The 20341-nt window shown below is 43.1% G+C and overlaps 5 protein-coding genes across 17 annotated transcripts in view; 2 read left to right on the forward strand and 3 right to left on the reverse strand.

Annotated features, from left to right (window-relative positions):
• Window positions 1-1037: 1037 nt before the first annotated feature.
• Window positions 1038-3477, reverse strand: LOC108076047 (uncharacterized). The gene is made up of 3 exons (XM_017168721.3): window positions 3325-3477; window positions 2128-2189; window positions 1038-2060 (listed from the first exon to the last, which is right to left on the reverse strand). Exons 1-3 carry the CDS (start codon window positions 3340-3342, stop codon window positions 1121-1123), a joined length of 1020 nt encoding a protein of 339 aa, XP_017024210.1. The 5' UTR covers window positions 3343-3477; the 3' UTR covers window positions 1038-1120.
• spdi (split discs) overlaps window positions 1981-20341 on the reverse strand; it is a 132526-nt gene continuing 114165 nt past the window's right edge. For both annotated transcript variants that reach the window (XM_017168762.3, XM_017168760.3), the window contains exons 13-14: window positions 2128-2189; window positions 1981-2060 (exon numbers count right to left, since the gene is read on the reverse strand). The gene's annotated coding sequence lies outside the window, so the exon portion shown is untranslated. The remainder of the gene's footprint in view (window positions 2061-2127; window positions 2190-20341) is intronic.
• On the reverse strand, window positions 5183-7078 carry LOC108075999 (uncharacterized). The gene is made up of 3 exons (XM_017168653.2): window positions 6949-7078; window positions 5423-6883; window positions 5183-5365 (listed from the first exon to the last, which is right to left on the reverse strand). The coding sequence occupies exons 2-3, from the start codon at window positions 6829-6831 to the stop codon at window positions 5263-5265; spliced, it is 1512 nt and encodes a 503-aa protein (XP_017024142.1). The 5' UTR covers window positions 6832-6883; window positions 6949-7078; the 3' UTR covers window positions 5183-5262.
• Window positions 11006-14993, forward strand: LOC108076048 (mitochondrial 2-oxodicarboxylate carrier). Its single transcript, XM_017168722.3, has 2 exons — window positions 11006-11460; window positions 14093-14993. The coding sequence occupies exons 1-2, from the start codon at window positions 11278-11280 to the stop codon at window positions 14840-14842; spliced, it is 933 nt and encodes a 310-aa protein (XP_017024211.1). The 5' UTR covers window positions 11006-11277; the 3' UTR covers window positions 14843-14993.
• The window catches only part of Appl (amyloid-beta-like protein), a 62518-nt gene continuing 58459 nt past the window's right edge, over window positions 16283-20341 (forward strand). For 11 of the 12 annotated variants that reach the window (XM_017168704.3, XM_017168706.3, XM_017168711.3 and 8 more), the window contains exons 1-2: window positions 16283-16326; window positions 17500-17759. In XM_017168704.3, coding sequence (XP_017024193.1) covers window positions 17682-17759 — 78 coding nt within the window. In that variant the 5' untranslated portion in view covers window positions 16283-16326; window positions 17500-17681. Of the gene's footprint in view, window positions 16327-16903; window positions 17760-20341 lie in introns of those variants that run through there. The other variant, XM_017168705.3, reaches the window with a different exon arrangement.

The raw sequence follows: 20341 nt of genomic DNA on the forward strand, positions 1-20341 counted from the left end.
TCCTGCTCCTGCAGCAGCCCTGCTCCGCCGCCGCTGCCCTGCTCCTGCTCCTGCCGCAGCCCTGCTCCGCCGGCGCCGGCGCCGCTGCCCTGCCGCTGCCCTGCTCCTGCTCCTGCTCCTGCAGCAGCCCTGCTTCGCCGCCGGCGCCGCTGCCCTGCTCCTGCTCCTGCAGCAGCCCTGCTCCGGCTCCAGCCCTGCTCCGCCGCCGGCGCCCTGCTCCTGGTCCTGCAGCAGCCCTGCTCCTGGTCCTGCAGCAGCCCTGCTCCTGGTCCGGCAGCAGCCCTGCTCCTGCTCCTGCAGCAGCGCTGCTCCGCCGCCGGCGCCCTGCTCCTGCTCCTGCAGCAGCCCTGCTCCGCCGCCGGCGCCCTGCTCCTGGTCCTGCAGCAGCCCTGCTCCTGCTCCTGCAGCAGCCCTGCTCCGCCGCCGGCGCCCTGCTCCTGGTCCTGCAGCAGCCCTGCTCCTGCTCCTGCAGCAGCCCTGCTCCGCCGCCGGCGCCCTGCTCCTGGTCCTGCAGCAGCCCTGCTCCTGCTCCTGCAGCAGCGCTGCTCCGCCGCCGGCGCCCTGCTCCTGGTCCTGCAGCAGCCCTGCTCCTGCTCCTGCAGCAGCGCTGCTCCGCCGCCGCCGCCGCTGCCCTGCTCCTGCTCCTGCAGCAGCCCTGCTCCGCCGCCGGCGCCCTGCTCCTGGTCCTGCAGCAGCCCTGCTCCTGCTCCTGCAGCAGCGCTGCTCCGCCGCCGCCGCCGCTGCCCTGCTCCTGCAGCTGCCCTGCTCCGCCGCCGGCGCCCGCCCCCCGGCCCTGCTCCTGCTCCTGCAGCAGCCCTGCTCCGCCGCCGCCGCCGCTGCCCTGCTCCTGCTCCTGCAGCAGCCCTGCTCCGCCGCCGGCGCCCTGCTCCTGGTCCTGCAGCAGCCCTGCTCCTGCTCCTGCAGCAGCGCTGCTCCGCCGCCGCCGCCGCTGCCCTCCTCCTGCTCCTGCAGCAGCCCTGCTCCGCCACCGCCGCCCTGCCACTGCTCCTGCTCCGCCGCCGCCGCAGCCACCCTGATCCGCCGCCGCCGCCCCCCTCCTCCGCCTCCGCCGCAGTCCTGCTGTTGGCTGTGACTGGGACTGCTAATTCGATTAAAGCACCTAGACGGGACTGTCGGAGGTCGTCTCCAGTGGTTCCGGCTCGGTTTTGCTGGCACCCTCGTCGTGCTGTCCCGGCTCCTGGTCCTGGTCCTGCTCCTCCTCGTCCTGATCCTCATCACCATCGTTCTCCGTCTCGCCATCGGCATCCGCTTCCTGTTCCTGGCTGTGCCTTTCGATGTGCCGTGCCGCCGGCTGTGACTCCGAAGATGGAGCTGTGATGGCGGCCAGCGGAGGCGCTGTGGCTGCTGCTGCTGGAGGAGAAGCGGCCGAGACGACACTGGGCACACTAATGGGACACATGCAGGGCACGAACTGGATGCGAGTGCCACTGGCGCCCTGCTCCGCCGCCGCTGCCGCTGCCGCCATCATGTTCTGCGGCGCCTGGTAATTGAAGTAGTCCGGATACGGATACTGCGGCCGGGCGTTGTACAGGTTGCTCACCCGCCGGCTGTAGGTGGGGTATTCTCCGTAGCGCAGCAGGCTGGAGCCCGCGGCTGGCGAGGATCCCTCGGAGAAGCCACTGCTGGCAGCTTGCTGCGGTGGAGGAGGAGGTGGCGGTGGTGTCGTAGTGCTCGTCGTCGTCGTCGACGTCGTGGTCGGTGCCGGCGTTGTGGTGGTTGTAGTCGTCGTCGTTGACGTTGTGGGCACAGGTGTGGTGGTCGTGGTGGTGGTACTGGTGCTTGGTTGGGTACTGCCCAATGCCGCCGCCACCGGAGGAGTCACTTCCGGCCGGGAGGCCGTGTCGTGTCGCCGGGCAGCCGCATAGCTGGTCACCGCATAGGGATCGTACTGGGGACCAGGGAGCAGGGGCGCCTGGGCCGCTCCAAAGCCAATGAAGGGCAGGCTGAAGGGACCGCCGGGCGCCAAAGGCTGGTATGTGTAGGTGCGGAAGTAGGTCAGGGGGATCTGCTGCAGCACCTGGCCACCGCCGGGGGATTCCCTAGGGAAATAAAGGAAAATATTAATTAAATTAATTTAATTTGAGGATTTTTCCCACGCCCACTTACGTCGTTGTCTTGGGCCACCAGAAGGCATCGGCGAGCTCGGAGCTAGCCAGGATAGCTGTGATCTGGATGTGAATAGAAACAGGAGAAGATCAGCATGAGTTTGGGAGAAAATTAATGAATTATTAAATAATTAAATTGTATACAATTTTCCAATAGTCATTATATGAATTAATTAATATTCTGAATTAATTAATATTTAATATTTTAATATTTTCGGTCTTCCTGAAGGGAATTTATAATTTTTTTCAGTGAAGCATCCATTTCCGACCCTATAAACCATATATATTCTTGATCAGCATAAATCAGCGAATCTTTTAAGACATGTCCGAGCAAAATTTTTTTTTGAGCCATTTTTCAAAAATTTGATAGGGGTACCATCATTAAAATTCTTGAAAATTCGAAAAAAATTGAATTTTTTAAAAACAAAAAAGGAGTATGCAGATTTGTTAAACGTATTAAAACTAACACAAAAACGCTTTCCAAATTGAATTTACAGGATTTTTGGCTGAGTTATAGATGTTTGAAATTTAGATTTTTACCAATTTTTTAAATTATGTTTCTTTAAAAAATGTATATATAATAGGTAAACATTTAAATTAAATTTGGTAGGCAGTTTTATTAACCTTTTAAAGTCTAACTGAAAACAGCTTTCCGAATTGAATTTAAGACATTTTTAACTAAGTAATAGATTTTTAAGATTATAACTTTATAATAATGATTAAATATTATTATTAATTAATATAATTATTAATTAATCATTAATAATAATTTTAATAGAATTTTTAAGAGGCCTTAATCCCTAATGAAGATCCTAATTTGCTTTTCTACCATTGTATTTTCTTTTTATTAATTAAAAAAAAGGATACTAGAATATATTTATTATAAATAATAATAAATAATAATTTGTAATACTTCTAAAGGATGTTAAATATTTTATTTGCTTAAATTTACACACAAGAGCAAGCCACAAGAGTTGGCCTGTTTTTGGCTCTTTATAAATATTCCTTTTTTAATTTTGTATTGTTTTTAATTATCAACACATCCTATGAAATTATTATTATATTATTTATAAATTTTAATCCTTTTAAATGTCCAGAATATAATCCTGTTTGCTTGCTTTTTTCATCACTATTTTTATTTTTATTATTTTAATTTTTGTTATCCTTTAGTTATCCTTTGGTTCAACTTAACACATACCACAAAATATAGCCACATTTTTTGAAGCACTTTGCTTGGAAATTTCTTTCCCGTTTATCCTTCGGGGCAAACAATAAAAAAATATTTAAAAAAATAATAATTAAGAATTATTAGAAGCAAACTGCGACTTCTTTCTGCCTTCGAACCGTTCGCGATCGCTGTTGCCTTTGTTCTAAGCCCAAAAAGAGTCGTCTCCAAGCTTTTATAGCCGAAAAAAAAGAAGAGGAGAGGAGGCTTTGGGAGTGGGAATGAAGATGGGAAAGGGTCAGGGGAAAGGGTCAGGGGAATGGGCAGGGGAGATGGGTTTGGGGGATCGATTGTGTGGCCCAGCAGCGGGGACTGCCCCACAGCAACAGAAAAAGCCGCCTTTGCCGCCGCCTTCATCTGGTTTTCCCGCAGATGAGCGGTTGGAAAACGCTTGTAAGAACAACGAGAAAATTAATTGCAGGCTGCGCAGAGCGAAAACTAAGCTGGGAAATCAATAATAATAATGAACGTGGAGAACGTGGAACGCCGCCGCATCATTGACAAAGTGATTGAATGAATGATGGAGCCAATGACGGGGCCCCGAGGAGGCGATGGACATGGTGGGTATGGAGTGTGGGGCATGGGGCATGGGGCATAAAAGGGCCGCCCATCCATGCCTCTTTCGATTGGCCATAAAAATTTGTTGATGACTCTTCCCTGGCCCCTAGACTCCCGTGTTGTTTGTGTTGTTTTCCGCCTCGCTTTTTAACACTTTGAGATTTTGTTTTTCTTTCTGATTCTGATATTGGGATTTTGGTCTCTGGAATTTGGGTCAGTCGACGCCTCCAGCTCATCCTCTTGCCTCGTCGCGGTTCGATTTGCACGCCGCTGAACGTGAAGCTGAAGCTAATGTTGCTGCCCCTGCTGCTGTTGGGTTATGCAACTCAATAGAGTCCAGCGGAAAATTCTGGGCTCTATTATCCACTTTCCAATTTACGACTCCCCGTTCAGAGAATGGCTATATTCTTTGGCCAGGAATTTATGGTTGCCCTTTATGTGTTTATTGCTTGTAAAACTGTTTTCCAAACTGGGCCCCATCACAATCTAAACTGTCTCATGAACCCAGAATCCACCTTTCTTGTATCTTTTGATTCGTACTGCCCTTTGGGGAGGCGTTAATGATCATCGCCGGATCGCATTCGGACCCTTTTTTTAACTTAATTTGTTACTTGTGGTTTATTAATGTTAAGCTTAAAGTTTTAAGATAAAATTCTATATTTCAAAAATCTATAACTCTGCCAAAAATGCCTTAAATTCAATTTGGAAAGCGTTTTTGTGTTAGTTTTTAGAAGGGTTTAAAATCTGCATACTCCTTTTTTGTTTTAAAAAAATTCAATTTTTGGCCAATTTTCGAGAATTTTAATGATGTAACCCCTTATCAAATTTTGAAAAAATGGCTCGAAAAAAAATTTTGCCCAGACATGTCTTAAACGATTCGCCTGTTAATGCTGATCAAGAATATATATGGTTTATGGGGTCGGAAATGGATGCTTCACTGAAAAAAATTATAAATAGCCTTCAAGAAGAACGAAACTATTTCAGCCTATTTTTTAGATTTTAGATTTTAAATGTAAATCGGATTAATCGGATTCCCGATGCTTCCAAGAATCCCTGAAATATTAGCATTGTAAAGCCTTTAAAACCATAATTATTAATATTATTAGTAAATATTTAGTAAACAATTAAATAATTATCAATTTAAAGATTTTAAATTTGAATATTTTCCCTTAAATGTGTCTCTGCAGCATTTCTCTCTTGCTTTTTCGCTCTTTTTAATTCTAAATTTATATTCCGTTATTATTTTCTACTTACTATCCCTGCAAGGACTCTCTTTCCTAGCAAACCAACAACTTTATCCTCTCTTCTTATCCATTAATCTCTAGCTCTCCGTTTATCCCCACTCCTGTTGAGCTATCTCCTTGGCCTGAAGCCACTCTCCACGTACTTGGAGGTGTAGTACTTGGTCTGGTTATCCGCTCCCCCGGATGCCCGTTGGTGGTGGGGTCCCTTGTAGCTAAAATTAGAGATCATGTCGTGAGTCATTGCGCTCCTGTGAGAGGGCTCAACCCACCGCGAATTGAGGATGAACCAGGTGTTGGGTCCCCTCTCCGAGGGCAGTCCCCTCTCCGTTCGATCACTCTTCTCCAGGAGCAGCTTCTTGGCCTGCGGCTGGAGGAGTTTCCCCAGAGTGTAGACGGGAAAGGCATAGTACTCCCGCTTGAGGGCATAGCGGGAGCTCTGCCGGAGCATGGGGGGCTGGTCAGTGGTGGTGATGGTGGAGCTGCTCCTGCTGGTCACCGGTCTCTCCAGGCTGTCGTCCAGGTAAACAATCTGAAAGGGACCACTGCTGGGGGTGGTGGAGATCTCCGCCTCCGGTTCCGGCGGCAGTTCCACCTCCGTTTCTGTTTCCTGCTCGGTGGTGACCCATGCCTCCTCCTGATCCTGCTCCTCCTCCTCCTCCTGATGCTCTCCCTCATCCATCAAGATTTCCTCATGACCTTGTTCCTGGTGGCTCGGCCTCTCCTCGCTCGAGTAATGCCTGTGGTTGTCACGATCCTGCTGCTGCTGCTCGTGGGCATGCCGCCTCAGCACCGTCTGCCACTGCATCACCTCCTGCGGCGAGTGGAAGGCCTCGTACTGCTTGGCCTTCTTCCGTTTCCGCTGCTGGCTCCTGGGCAGTTGGGTTTCATAAGGCTGCAGAGGCGGTAACGTGGGCGTGGCTTGGGTGGTGCTGGGTGCTTGGGTAGCCACTCCTCCGCTTGGCTTGGCGATAGCCTCGTGGGCATAGAAGGGTATCAGCGTGAGATTGAGCATCTCCCGCTGTCCTGGCAACCGGAAACGCTCCACAATGGGCTTCGGCCGGAACATGGGCGTCGAGGGGGGATAGAGTACCTGTCCCGGCACTGGCTCCTGCATCGGATATCGCCTTCTGCTCAGCATAGTGTTCAGGATGAGCTCACCTCGGGTGCCATTGTACACAAAGATGGGGTAGTTGTCATGCCCAGTTTTTAGGGAATTCTCGCCGGGAGCATTATCAAAGACGGGCAGGTGACGACCTCCTGTCCGGCGGTGTTGGCTGCCACTGCTGCTCCTGGCTTTGCTCCTGATCCTGTGGTGGTGGTTGGATTGCACATACTGGTGGGGCAACTGCAGACGGTGGGGCATCATGAAGCGTCGCTGGGGCAGCGAGGGCATAAGCCTGCGAGCCACCGGTGGCGGCTCTGGTTCATCATCTTCCTCCTCCTCGTGTCTCACTAGAAAGGTGATGGGTTTTGGTTCTTGGTTTCCTCCTCCTCTGGTCTGCCTCCTCATCAAAGGTTGCCTGGTGGTGGTGGCATAGTCCTCCTCGGGCCTCTCCTGCCGCTGCCTTTTGGCCAGGCCATCCTCTAGTATCCACAGGGGACGATGATGCTCGCTTCCCTGTCCTGCCGTCAAAGTGGTAACTAGGAGAAGGCAGCTAGCTGCTAAGAGCACCTCCATTTGCTTGGCTTAGTGACTGGTAAATGGTCATGGTAGTACTTTATGTTCTTGGCTTTATAGAGTAGGGTTTTATGTTGGTTCTTCATTTGACCATGTCTCAGATGTCGTAACACTTACTTTCGTTTTGGGCGAAAATCGCACAGCTTGTTGTGGGTTTCTTGTGGGTTAAAAGGTGGCCAAGTTGAGCCGGTTTATGGCTTGGCAGTGGGTCACCTGGTGTAATGTAGGTCCTAAAGCAGAAATAACTACTTGTATTTTACCTTGGAAATATGTTTCAGGAAGAGTTTTTTTCTAGGTCTTTGGAAAGAAGGTAACTTCATACACAAAAGTAGAGATTTTGACTTTGTGGGGACTTCTAGAAGTCTTTAAAAATATGTTTTTTATGAGGAGATCACTTGTGAGGTCTTCTATAGAATTTGGAGAGCTGGAACTAGTTATTTTAGTGCTTCAGCTGCTGGATTTTGGACCCAGCTCCCTGCTCCATCTTCTGCTCCATCTCCTGATCCAGCTCCTGATCCAGCTCCATCTCCTGCTCCAGCTCCCTGCTCCAGCTCCTTCTTCTGCTCTATCTCCAGCTCCATCTGCTGCTCCAGCTCCCTCCTCCAGCTCCAGCTCCATCGCTAGCTCCAACTCCATCTCCTGCTCCATCTCCAGCTCCCTGCTCCAGCTCCAGCTCCAGCTCCAGCTTCATCTCCTTCTCCTACTCCATTTCCTTTTCCTTCTCCTTCCCCTTCTCCGTTTCCCATTTTCCAGCGGTGGCAGCTCTTGGACAGCTGTCAAAACTGGCATTAATCAAAACACTCTAAACTGATTCCCTGATTCTCTCCTGATTCCCTTTGTTGTGGCTGCTCCAAGCTGCCAAGTCCAGTTCCTCCTTCTCCGGTAAAAGCCTCGCTCCTCCTCCTCCTTCGCTAAGAGCCTCGCTCCTCCTCGCCTTGGAAGTGAACATTTCGGTTAGCCTTTGAAGGGCAGACCCCCAGATCTTAACCTTCCCCCTTTTGAAGCCAACGCTCTGGTTTGTGTTTTGGGGCCAACTTGTTTTTGTTTCTCAGTGCCACAAGTGTGTGTGTTGTTTCTGGTGTTTTGGTTTGCAACAAGTGGAACACACACTCTAGAGTGTCCAAAAAAAAAACGGGGTTAATAGCCTTTGACGGACACCAACGGACACGGACAAGCTGCAGGCGGTCGTGAGTTCTCACTTTGCAGCCAGCTTTGGGGGGAAAATGGAAAATGGAAAAATGATTGATTAGCCTGGTGTATCGCAGCTTTGATCGATCAATCGGCGCTCGCATGTGGCATTCTACAAGAGCCGCGCAGCAGCCGCATGTTGCGCTCGTAAAACTCGGGCTAATTACCAAACATGGGGGGGAATATCCATTTGGCCAGGTGATCATCCGGGCGAAATGAATCGAAAATCGATGGGAACAAATGGGATGTGTGCTGCGGATCCCATTCATGTTTCTTGGGGCACTCATCCGATTCCCGATTGCGTGACTTGACAGCATTATTAGGTCAGGAGCGAGGGGTCAGGTCAGGTGGTTGCCCGGTGTGATTCCTGGTCGGGATTAATATGCTTTTAATGGGTTTTAATGCGTTTTCCATTGGAAATTCCACACAGCCAGGAAGGCACATCTTGGGGATTTGTATTTGTAGCTGTATCTCTAAGGTGTCTCTGTATCTATATCTTTAGCTGTCTCTATCTGTATCTCTTAGGTGTCCCTGAATCTCTAAATGTATCTATATCTTTAACAGTCTCTATCTGTATCTTAAGCTGTCTCTGCATCTCTGTATCTGTATCTCTTCTAGCTCTCCTTGTATCTGTATCTCTAGCTGCATCTCCATCTCCATCTGTCCATCCTCTGGCTGCCATCAGTCACGCCAACTCGTGCCCATAATTAACAGCCAAAAAATATTTGGACAATCATAAAACACACGCAGACAGACAAAGCCACAGAAACAAACCTGACAGAGAGACCTGAGACACTGAAAAGAAAGGCATCTAAATCATAGACCGCTGCTAGTTGCATTTTTGACACCAACAAAATTTGTTCTATCAATTTCGGTTTAGAATGCATTTTATGTAAATGAAAGTTGTCCTCAATCGACGATCGTATCTGGTGTCTCTTGATTGATGTCCGGCCTGCCGTGGGCCATGAACAATAAACCAATCAAGAGTCAGGCTTGGAGTTGGAGTTGGAGATATCTTGTGGAAGATGTCAAACGATTTGTTTGTCCATTGTCTCGTGCTTTGGCAGCGTGTGTTTACATGGGCGAGGAGCAACGCTAATGCGCCGTCTTGAGAGCCTCAGATAAGCTATCTAATGGATGCGATACTGTCAAAGATCAGGTGTGAAGCTGAAGGATGGCTGAGAGCTCAACAAATAATTGTACCCAGATTGCAGAAAGATACTTTTATATCTCACTTTGTGTAGGTTTAAATTAAAATATATACTATATAAATAAATTCCCTACTTCTAAACGATTGTTTTGCTTTACTGAAATTAGTTTCTTTATCGCTTTATGACTGCCTTTCATCATCAATCATAACTAACTTCGTTATCTATTAATTTGCCCATTTGCCTGTCGTATCTGTAAGCCACTCCATGATATACACACTCTGTAGTTTGAATTACAGTTCCAATTATTCGTCAAATGGATTTCACTATCTGCCGGGCCTCTTGAATGTTCGAAATTGTTTTTCTTTTGGTTAAGAGGGTGGAATTTTCTAGTCAAGAAGGCCTAAGTCTGTCCATTCTTCTACCTGTTGCAAAAGATACAAGAGTATCTAGAAGTTTTTGGGTGGATTATCTGGGTTTTTCAAGTGTGGAATTTCATGTTGAATAATTTAGGATTGATTTTGAATTGGCTAAGTAACTGTTTTTACTGGAAAATAAGTTGTTGTTGGTATGGAAAGAAATTTTAAGGAACTCTCTAAGTAAAGATACAATAGTATCTGAGGGGTTTTCAGTTCGTTATTTGGCTTAAAGGCTTATGAAAATATATGTTAGGTATTTTTATATTGATTTTTAAGTAGCTTAAAATAAGATTTCACTTGAAAATAAGTTAAGTTTAGAATTCTAAATATCCCCAAACTTTTTGCTTTTTATTGTCCCAAAATACTTAATATCGAATTATAAATAAATAACCATTTAAAAAAATTTTATATTTTCGGTCTTCTTGAAGGTTATTATGATTTTTTTTCAGTGAAGGAGTCATTTCCGACCCCATAAATCATATATATTCTTGATCAGCATTAACAGGCAAATCTTTTAGGACATGTCCGGGCAAAAATTTTTTTGAGCCATTTTTCCAAAATTTGATAAGGGGTTACATCATTAAAATTCTCGAAAATTGGCCAAAAATTGAATTTTTAAAAAACAAAAAAGGAGTATGCAGATTTTTAACTCTTCTAAAAACTAACACAAAAACGCTTTCCAAATTGAATTTAATGCGTTTTTGACCGAGTTATAGATCTTCGAAACTTCGATTTTTCCCAAAAATGAAACCTTTTTTTTTTAATTTTATAAACTTTGGCTTTCCGAAATTAAGATTAATTATTATAGATTTTTCTCCTATATTTCCAATATATTTCTCTATGAATTTCTCAATTTTCTCAATAGGTAAACCCCTTTAAATATATTTTCTAAATATTTTCTCCCTACAAAAAGGGGGTCACACATTTCCACCCTCGGTCTCCCAGCATAAACCAAAGCTTTCTTTGTCCAAAATCCAACAATACTTGGGCATATCTTGAGCTTTTCGAATCGCCAAGATCTCGACGGCGATGACGAAGAATAACTAGAATCGCGCAAAGCTCAACGATCTGTGCGAGCAAATTCAATTAACGCGCTATTCCAGCACATGTCTCTCTCCCGTCTGGCTGAGAATCTGAATCTGAATTCGAATTCCCTCCGGAATCCGAATGCGTATCGGAATCGGATTCCGTTTTTGCTTGGCTGCTTTGAGGCTTTGCTGCCTTGTGGCTTTTCAGCCGGCGAAAGCTTAGCCCCGACCCCGTTCCAGCGACACCCCATGTACCGTGTCCCCTTGTCTCCCCCCTCTTGTGTCATAAAATGTCGTTCTTTCTCTTTCCGGCCATGTTAGCCGTCTTTGTCTGCCGGCCGAGGGGCAGCTGCCTCTTTCTACCGCGTCGAGGGGCTCAGTGCGAATTGCGTTCTCGAACTGTGCGGCGGCGAGCAGCGTTCTCCGGTGCTGCCCAAAAAATAAATATTATTTACATATTTTAAGGCACATTTTGTTGTTTAAAAAGTTTTTTTTAACATTTTTTAAACACTTTTTTAAAGACTTTTTACCCACTTTTTTACTGGATTTTTTTTTTTACAATTTTTGTTTTCTTCTCAAAAGAAGGCTTGTAATAAACTATCAAAAAAGTGCTTTAGTTTTACATTTTATAGTTTTTAACTAAAAAAAATAAAAGAAGCTACAATGGCCGCCTCAGCCCAAATTGTTGCGCCAGAAATCTCGCACGGCAAGCGGGCTGCCTTCCAGGTGCTGGCCGGCGGATCGGCTGGCTTCCTGGAGGTCTGCATTATGCAGCCCCTGGATGTGGTCAAGACCCGCATGCAGATACAGGCCACACCCTCAGTGGCTGGAACGGCACTGAATGAGGTAAGTCTACTTTAAGATAAGAAATCGAAATAGAATTTCCAAGTTCAACCAAGAAAACCTATTAAACAGGTCAAGTTTTTCCACTAAAAAACCTTAATTCTTTGCTTATTATAAATATAAATAATGTAATTAGCAATTTCAAGGAGTTTTTGGTTGCTAGAATATATTTTAAGATGAGTATTTGTAAGCTACAAACTATTTCTAGGTTTTTTAGGCATCTTTTAGATACAAATAAACAATGTCTAGCCTCTCAGAAAAATTATAAAATTTATTGCAAGCTTTAAAAGTCAAAGATAGCTCGTAGAGAGTTTCCAACACTTTAGCTACAGCTTTTCTTATCTCAAAGATACACCTGTATCTCTCAGCTGTTATTTGCCTTTGTATCTTGTATCATGTAGGTAGCTTCTGGTAGCCCTAGCTCAACAGCTGATTTCTTTGGGTCTATTATGCTCTCTCTTTTTGGATAAGGGCAAAGCAAGGTCACGGACACACGCACTCCAAGAGTCTGCCGAGAGCTCCACTGTGTGTGGGGAGTGGGAGAGGCTCTCTGCCGCTCTCTCCCTTCCACTGCCTCTCCCTGTGTTTACATTCTCTGGCTGGGTGGTCAGTGTCAAGCGGGGGAGGGGAGGGGGAGGTGCGAGGAGGACAGATAGTCCATATTTATCAACCGCCAAGCAATAGCCCCCCGTCCCCGTCCCTTTCAGCCGCCGACGCGTGTCGCGCGATTTATCAGCTGAGTTAGCCGCCACCAGGGCCGGACTTCAAGGGGGGAAGGGGGTTTGTTTTTAATATAAATATTATTTTATATTTATAAAAATATAAGAAATTTTACATTTAATAGAAACTTGAGACCAAATAAGTTTTTGATGTTTCTATATATTTTTGAAATATTTTTTAATATAAATATTATATATATTTTTTTTAAATATATATAAATATACAAATATTTATAAAAAATATTTATATATTTAAGTTCTTGTTCTTCAAGTTGATTTTTCTATATTTTTCATAAGAACCGCTCCTGTCCCCCTTTCTTACCCACCCCACAACTGAAATTGAAATCGGAATTATGCTTTGATAGTAGCCTTAACTTTCGATTCCATTTGTTTTCGACACTGGACACGCGTGTGTATGTCATTAATTTTTTTGGGTATAAAAAAAAAAGGTTAAGAGTAGTTACAGAAAGCTTTTAGGTGGAGAATTCTTTTGAGGAATAACTAAAGACTAAAACTTCTAGAGGACTTCTAGAGGGTCGCAATATATATGTACAGGTATTCCTGATAATAAAAATATATATTACAGATAATTTACTATATAAAAAATAAATTCTATATATATTATACTACATAATATATGTATTTTATTTGATTATAGTATTTTATATTATATATTTTATTAATTGGCAAAAATAAATATATATAATGTAATAAATTATAATAAAAAAAAGATTACAAACTTCTTAAAAATGTTTATTAATTGGTAAAAAGAAATATATATAATGTAATAAATTTTAATATAAAATAAAATATATTATAAAATATATTATATTATATTATTATTTATTATAACATTTTTTATGGAGTTCATAATCGTTTTTAATTTTTAGTTTTCAAATTTCCATTTGTTAAAATCCTTTAAAGCTCCCCAGAGTCTCCAAATACCCTATCTTATCTGGGTATACTTTGGGCTCTTTGTTTTCTGGAAATCTTTATGCTTTAAATGCTCTAGATAAGGCCCAGTACAAGTATAAAAATAAGATTTTCTCATAAACAAGGGGTAAAGAATAAATATAACAACAAGGCAGGAGAAAAAACAAGAGCTACTGGAAAAATTAATAAGAGTTACAAGCTAACCCTCTTTGTTGTCAATAATCAGTTAGAGATATGAATTTGTTACGTTTATTATTAGTAATATTTAATATAATATTTAGTATTATATTTATTATTTTATTATTATATTTATTTTATTCTTTTTATTTATTTTATTATTTTTTCTTTTATTATATTATTTATTTTATTATATTTATTTTATTCTTTTATTATATTTTTTTATTTGTTTATTTTTATGTTATTATTTTTTTTATGATTAATGTATTATAATTATTTAATATATTCAAATATTTATTATATATCTCTAATCCATCAGAAGTCTCATATAGTTGACCTGCATTTCTTATTAAGCTTTCCAGTAGCTCTTGTTTTTCTCATTTATACATGATCACAGGCACTCCTCTCGTCATTAGACATCTATATTTCGCTTGTGTAGGCCCCCAGCATAAAAATGTCTCAAAACTGCGACACAATTTCATTTTCATTTGCATCTCTTGGACGACGAGGCGTGATGATTAAACAAATTTATGGCTGCATATTAAGAGAGACCAAGAGAGGGGGACAAAGGGGGTGGACGTGGGGTTGTTGATATTAAAACAAATACAGATTTAGCAAATAGACAAGTGGAACAATGCTCGTTATACATAGTTCCAGCTCTGTGAGCTAAAGTAAACAAAAAAGAAAAAGAAAAAGACTTTCCAGACAAAGAAAAAATACAGGGATTTTTATAGTTAAAAGAAGAATCTTTAGCTTAAAGAAAAATCTAAAATAAAATTCAAACTAAATTCCCTATCCTCCCACAGCTCCACTACAATGGCGTCTTTGATTGCTTCGCCAAGATGTACCGGCACGAGGGCCTCACCTCCTACTGGAAGGGCATCATGCCCCCCATTCTGGCCGAGACCCCAAAGCGTGCCATCAAATTCCTGGTTTTCGAGCAGACCAAACCCCTCTTCCAGTTCGGCTCGCCCACCCCCACACCGTTGACCTTCTCGTTGGCCGGCTTAACGGCCGGCACTCTGGAGGCCATTGCCGTCAATCCCTTCGAGGTGGTCAAGGTGGCCCAGCAGGCGGACAGGCAAAAGAAGCTGCTCAGCACATTCGATGTAGCCAAGGAAATCATCCGGAAGGACGGAGTGGGTCTGCGGGGCATCAACAAGGGCGTCACAGCCACCATGGGACGCAATGGGCTGTTCAATATGGTCTACTTTGGGTTCTATCACAGCGTCAAGAACGTGGTGCCCGAGTACAAGGAGACGCACTTGGAGTTCTTGCGCAAGGTGACCATTGGTTTTCTGGCCGGCACATTGGCCTGCTTCGTCAACATACCCTTCGATGTGGCCAAGTCGCGTATCCAGGGACCACAGCCGGCGGCCGGCGTCATCAAATACCGGGGAACGTTCAGCTCCATGGGCATTGTCTACCGGGAGGAGGGTTTCCGCGCTCTTTACAAGGGTCTGGTGCCCAAGATTATGCGTTTGGGACCCGGCGGTGCCATTATGCTGCTGGTCTTTGACTACTCCTACAACTACCTGCTGCAGAACCACTCTTAGTTGTTCTAAGTTTCCATCTCCCTCAGCCTCTAGTACTAGTTTTTACAATTTTTTTTTTTTGTTATGATGAAAGTGTGGCTCTTAAGCGTAAGACTAGCGTGTGTGAGATGTATGTAGAAATAATAAAGGTAATAACGAAGAGAATACAACATTTACAGGTGTTTTTACTGCTAAATTAAAAGGGTTTGAAAGCATTTCATTTTTAATTTTAAATTTTATCTATAGTTTGGTTTGCCACCTAGCTAAGTTTAGTCAAGTTCTACACTTATTTAGTCTCTGGGTTACACTCTAACTACCGCTAGAGGTCGCTTGCAGAATTTCCCTTTTTGGGGCGCTTTTAATAATAAATACTTTGGTTGAGATCTTTGCTACGAAGTTAAATCAGGCAATAAGTTCCACATAAAATCAAGTTCCACACCACCTGCACAATTGGGGTCATATTTATAGAATTAAAAACAAAGTTTTAAATTGCTTTTAAATTCTTCAAAAATTCTACACTAAAAAAAGGATCAATAAATAGTAAACATTAAAACAAAATCCAGAAAATTAACATAATATTAATAAATAAATAATACACATTATTTATAGATAATTCCATTTTACAAGAAATAATCTGTTAGCTTTGTTTGTTTTTCTGGCACACCACGAGCACCTGCTGCTGCTACTGCTGCTGGCTCAGCACATTCCACAGGCCACGGAGCAGAAGCAGGCAGCAAGACCGAGTTCCGAATTCCACCCCCGTGCAGGTTTCGCCCTTGATATCGACCGCGGGCACGCGCTCTGAGCAAGAGCTTCGAATTCGGATTCGGATTCGCAGCCAGGAACCAGTGTGGCCAACAAAGCGGTTTTCTGGCCAAGCCTGGAGGAAACCATACAATTTAGCAGGCAGGCAGCCTTTTATTTTGGTTATTTTACAAAATAAATTTGTATAAAAACAAATAAACGGTTTGTAAAATTCGTTTTTTATCACTTCATTTACGGTCTGGATTGTTTTTTAATTCAGACTACCGGGAAATTTTGAAAATTAACAATATTTTATATTAGAAAAATATATCTCTTCGTAGTGAAAATATTGTAAAGTCAGTAAAATCGGATGAATAAAAATTGAAATGAGTTGACTCGAAAGATTGGTACAATAGAAATGTACCTAAGCACCTAGGAGGTTGCTGTAGATTAAATTTTCGATAATTGATGAATGAATAACATTTAATTTAAAGGTATTTCTTTAATAATATTAATTATACTATAATGAATAATATTAATAATATTTTTTTATATTTATATAATAATATATAAAATAATATAAATATGTATTTTTAAATAAATTAAATTTTAGCTAAATTTTAGCTACTTTTAGCCATTTTAGTTGTCCTATCTAGCTATAAAAACGACCTATGGTTGACAACACTGGCCAGGACTCGCCTTGCCTCGAAGGATACGTAGCAGCCGCGCTCGCAGTCGTTTGTGAGCGTTCGCAGCGCCAGGTACATCTACAGCTCAAGAACTCCAGGGCCGCAGCAGGCGGCAAGCGGGAGCTTTGGGCCTCGATTAAAGGCGACTGAGACACACACACACACTCAAAAAGAGAGAGAGAGAGAGAGGAAGAAAGAGAGACACTGCAACAAAAAGCTGATACTGATTGCATACGTTATGGCGTTATATTTTTTTGTTGTTGTTGTAACCAAGTGCAAAGTGTAAAACTAAAAAAACAGAGAAAGATACAAAAAAAAAGAAAGAAAGAGAGAAACAAAGTGAAACTATACAAAAAAAGAAACATAAACTAAAGCAATGCCAGTGGATTTGTGGTGCCAATTTTAGCTGGGGAAAAAGCCTCGGGTTTTTCCCTCCTTCCTTCCTTAACTGCTTCTTGCTTCTCTTCTTCGTTTTCGTGTTCGCCTTCCTCTCCGCGCAGGCCCAGAGAGCGAGCGAAAGTGCGCAGAAGTCCAAGGAAAGCACAAAGAGAGTGCACAAAGAGAGCGCACAAAGACAGAGAGAGAGAGAGAGGCGGGAGGGGGGTGGACCTGCGTAGGAGCTGCCACTAGCAGCAGAAACAAGTGACACGGGGAAACCGAGAACTCCAGCTGACAGGTTTTCCCAGCTTCGAGTGCACTGGATTTTCCACAGATTCTACCTCAGTTTAGGATTTACTTACATTTTTTTCTTCCTGGCTTAATGCCCGCGAAAAGCCCAGCGAGTGGCTGCGAGTAGCGCCCTCTTTTCCGTTCACCCACCCACTCCCACACCCGCTCCCCTCTCTCCTTTTCACTCTCTCAGCTACTACGTTCTACAATCAAATACTACGACGACACACACACACACAGACTTACAGACACAGACACAGACCGTGGTCCGCAGTCCGCAGTCCATTTTCCGAGTTGACATTTTCGGTTGCATAGTCTTTGGGGCAGCAGCGCTAAAGGGAAAACCCGTCGCGAAAGGAAGGGGCACCGCAAATCGAAAGGCGAAGACAACGCATAACGAACACCCCCCAGAAAATCAGTAGCCTTCAGAATCAGAATCCGCATTCCGAAACCAAATCCGAATCCGACTCCGACTCCGAATCTGAAAACAAAAAATTCGTTCCCCCCACAAAATTCGTTCGCTTTGCTAATGAAATTTTTTTTGTGTTTTTCGATTTCTTGTTGCGGTCGCCGCAGTCGCAGCAGCAAAAGTGTTTAAACGAACAAGCCAACCAAAAATCAAATACAGTTTAAAAAGCAGAAACAACATCGGAGTCCGTCGGAGTCAGAGATATTCCGAGACCCCACTTGGAGACGACGGGAGAAACGAGAAGCGAGAAAAAAAAAAGAAAGCAGCAGAAAGCCAAGGAGTGCGAACAATGTGCGCCGCGTTGCGTCGTAATTTGTTGCTGCGGAGCCTCTGGGTCGTCCTGGCCATTGGCACCGCTCAGGTTCAGGTGAGTCACCAAAATTTACACACACACACTCGCACACACACCACCCTATATACACACACACACCACATGCCCTGCTGCCAGGCCATACAATGCCCCCTTCCAAGTCGAAGAACAACGAAGGAGTAAGCCGAAAGACCCGAAACAGAAACAGAAACCAAAACCGATGCCGATGCCGAGACCAAAACTGAAACAGACACTGACACACAGGCAAAGGCACAGGACACAGGCACCATTGCGCCAGCACTGATAGAAAAAATGGCTTAAATCCATACAATTTAGGGATTTTTATAAGAAAAAAATCTAAATAGTAAACAATGGAAATTATATTCCCAAATATTCCATAATATTCTTAAGGATAACTAATCCAGAATCAGTTCTAATTCTTATAACACTGAAAACCCCTGTTTAAAGGATAATTTCTAATAGAAAACAATGGAAAGTATGATGATTACTTTCATATAATTCCGTAGATTCCAAAATGCAGAATCAGTTTCTAAATTTAGGGATTTCTTTTTTTAAAAGATTATGATATATTATATATTATTCCTTAGATTAAATATATCCAAGAAATCTAAAAAACAGTTTAAAATCTTATGACACTAACAACCTGTTCAAAGGACAAAGGAACTAGGGTCTTCTTATTAGACTTATACTTCCTCTGACTAAACCTAGCCATACTCTTTAATTTACCGACTTTTACACACCATTAAACACCTATGTACATAAAACTATATATATTTAATAGCTCCAAATACCTGACTTTAGTCTATCATTCTATAACTTTTTAATCCTATTTAAGGCTCTCAAAAAACCAGTTTTTAAAAATCTTTTAAAAGTAAGCTATACAATTTTGTATGCTCCAAACTCGGCGTCAACTTATCTCTTTTTTAAGACTATAAAATTGTATAGCTTAATTTTTGACAACTTTTAAGGGGTTTCCAAACAAATTCTAGTGATTTCTGTGGCAATCCTAGTAAAAAAATATATGTCTTTTATACCTTTTCTACTAAGATTCTATATCAGGCTTAGTTTTCTAGAACTCCTTAAGCCCTTTTAAGTCTCATAAAAAGGGATTCAAGTTATATTATTAAATACAATATATATTATTTATATATATATACGTGTATGATATATATATATGTATACTATTTTTATATAATATTAATCAAAAATCAAATTCATATAAAATCTATATTAAATTTATATAAAAAAACGATAAGAATTATATAAGTTTTATATGAATTACTTGGGAATATTATCAAGTTAATTAAACATTACTAATTCTTTTTAAAAAGATAAACAACTTTCCAGCAAACTAAACTAACTTGTAAGCCGTTCAAAAGGGAGAATTTCAATTTGAAAAAATCTATAAAATTATAACCATTTACATTACTTGGAATATGACTTCAGTTAGGGCCAACAGTTTGGTTTTTTATGTGGCAATATAGATTCAAATCGGCAATATATATATACATATATAATCACCATTTAAGAAATATTATTTGGCAGCTCTCTAAGCACAGCCACAGCGTGTGTGTGTGTTTGCTTCGTTTTCTTTCTCTGTGGAAAAAGCAGCGACACAAATCCCAACCACAGACAGACACACACACACGTACACTCTCTCTCTCTCACACACATTGGCAAAAGAAGGACAGCTCACGCACACGGCGAGAGACAGATACACAAACACTTGAGCGGGTTTTCTGTTGTGGCCGTGGGCTAAGCAGCCGCAAAGCATGCTACGAAAAATGTGCCATCGCTTAGCAGCGGCCTGTAGAGCGGGGGGGTGGATGGTGGGGGGAGGTGTAAAACGGGGGGTGTAAAAAAGGGGGGGGGGTGGTGGTGGGTGCTAGTAGGGGGTAGCTAGGGGTTGTGTCTTGGCTCTTGCCAAAACTATAGCAGCGCGAGTGTGCGCAAATATTGGCTTAATTGAACCGTTTTCTTTTCGCCTGGCCTGGCCAAAGGGGGTTTTCTCAGTGCTTTCCCATGGCTTTTCGGCTTACACAACCGCGGGGGAGACACACACAAACACATACATACAGAAAGGGAAACAGAGGCAGCCAAGCAGCTGGCTCTCTCAGCAATTTGCATACGAAAGTAGCCACTGGCAGCGGCCAAAACTAATGAAGGCTGTGGCTAAGCATTTTGATTTGGCTGCCAGAGGGAGGAGCAAGAAGAGCAGGAGGACTAGGAGCACCCCTAACAGCTGGCAATTATCATGGAAATTGAATGAGTGGCCAGGTTATGGTGGCTCCTCATCGATTGCCTTGGCGGCAAATCCCTCAATTATTGCCCAGATCTCAGGCCTAATCCTCAAATTGCTGGCTGTCAGGGCAAGACCATGTCCTGCATTCAGATACGCAAGGACTCTTAACTGGAACTAGGACTTGGATTCAGGTTTAGGGGGGCAGTCAGCCAGCCAGCATTCATCAATTCATGTGCATGTGTGTGTGTGTATGTGTATGGCCAGGATATTGTTGGCTTAAACTGAAATGCTTTTTCAAATCATTTCAAAACAATTTCTGCTCCTGCTTCTGCTCCTGCTCTCACAGCTTTCCTCCTCTTCAATCTGCTCCTGCTGG

The sequence above is a fragment of the Drosophila kikkawai genome, chromosome X (genome assembly GCF_030179895.1).
Source record: "Drosophila kikkawai strain 14028-0561.14 chromosome X, DkikHiC1v2, whole genome shotgun sequence".
Lineage (NCBI taxonomy): Eukaryota > Metazoa > Arthropoda > Insecta > Diptera > Drosophilidae > Drosophila > Drosophila kikkawai.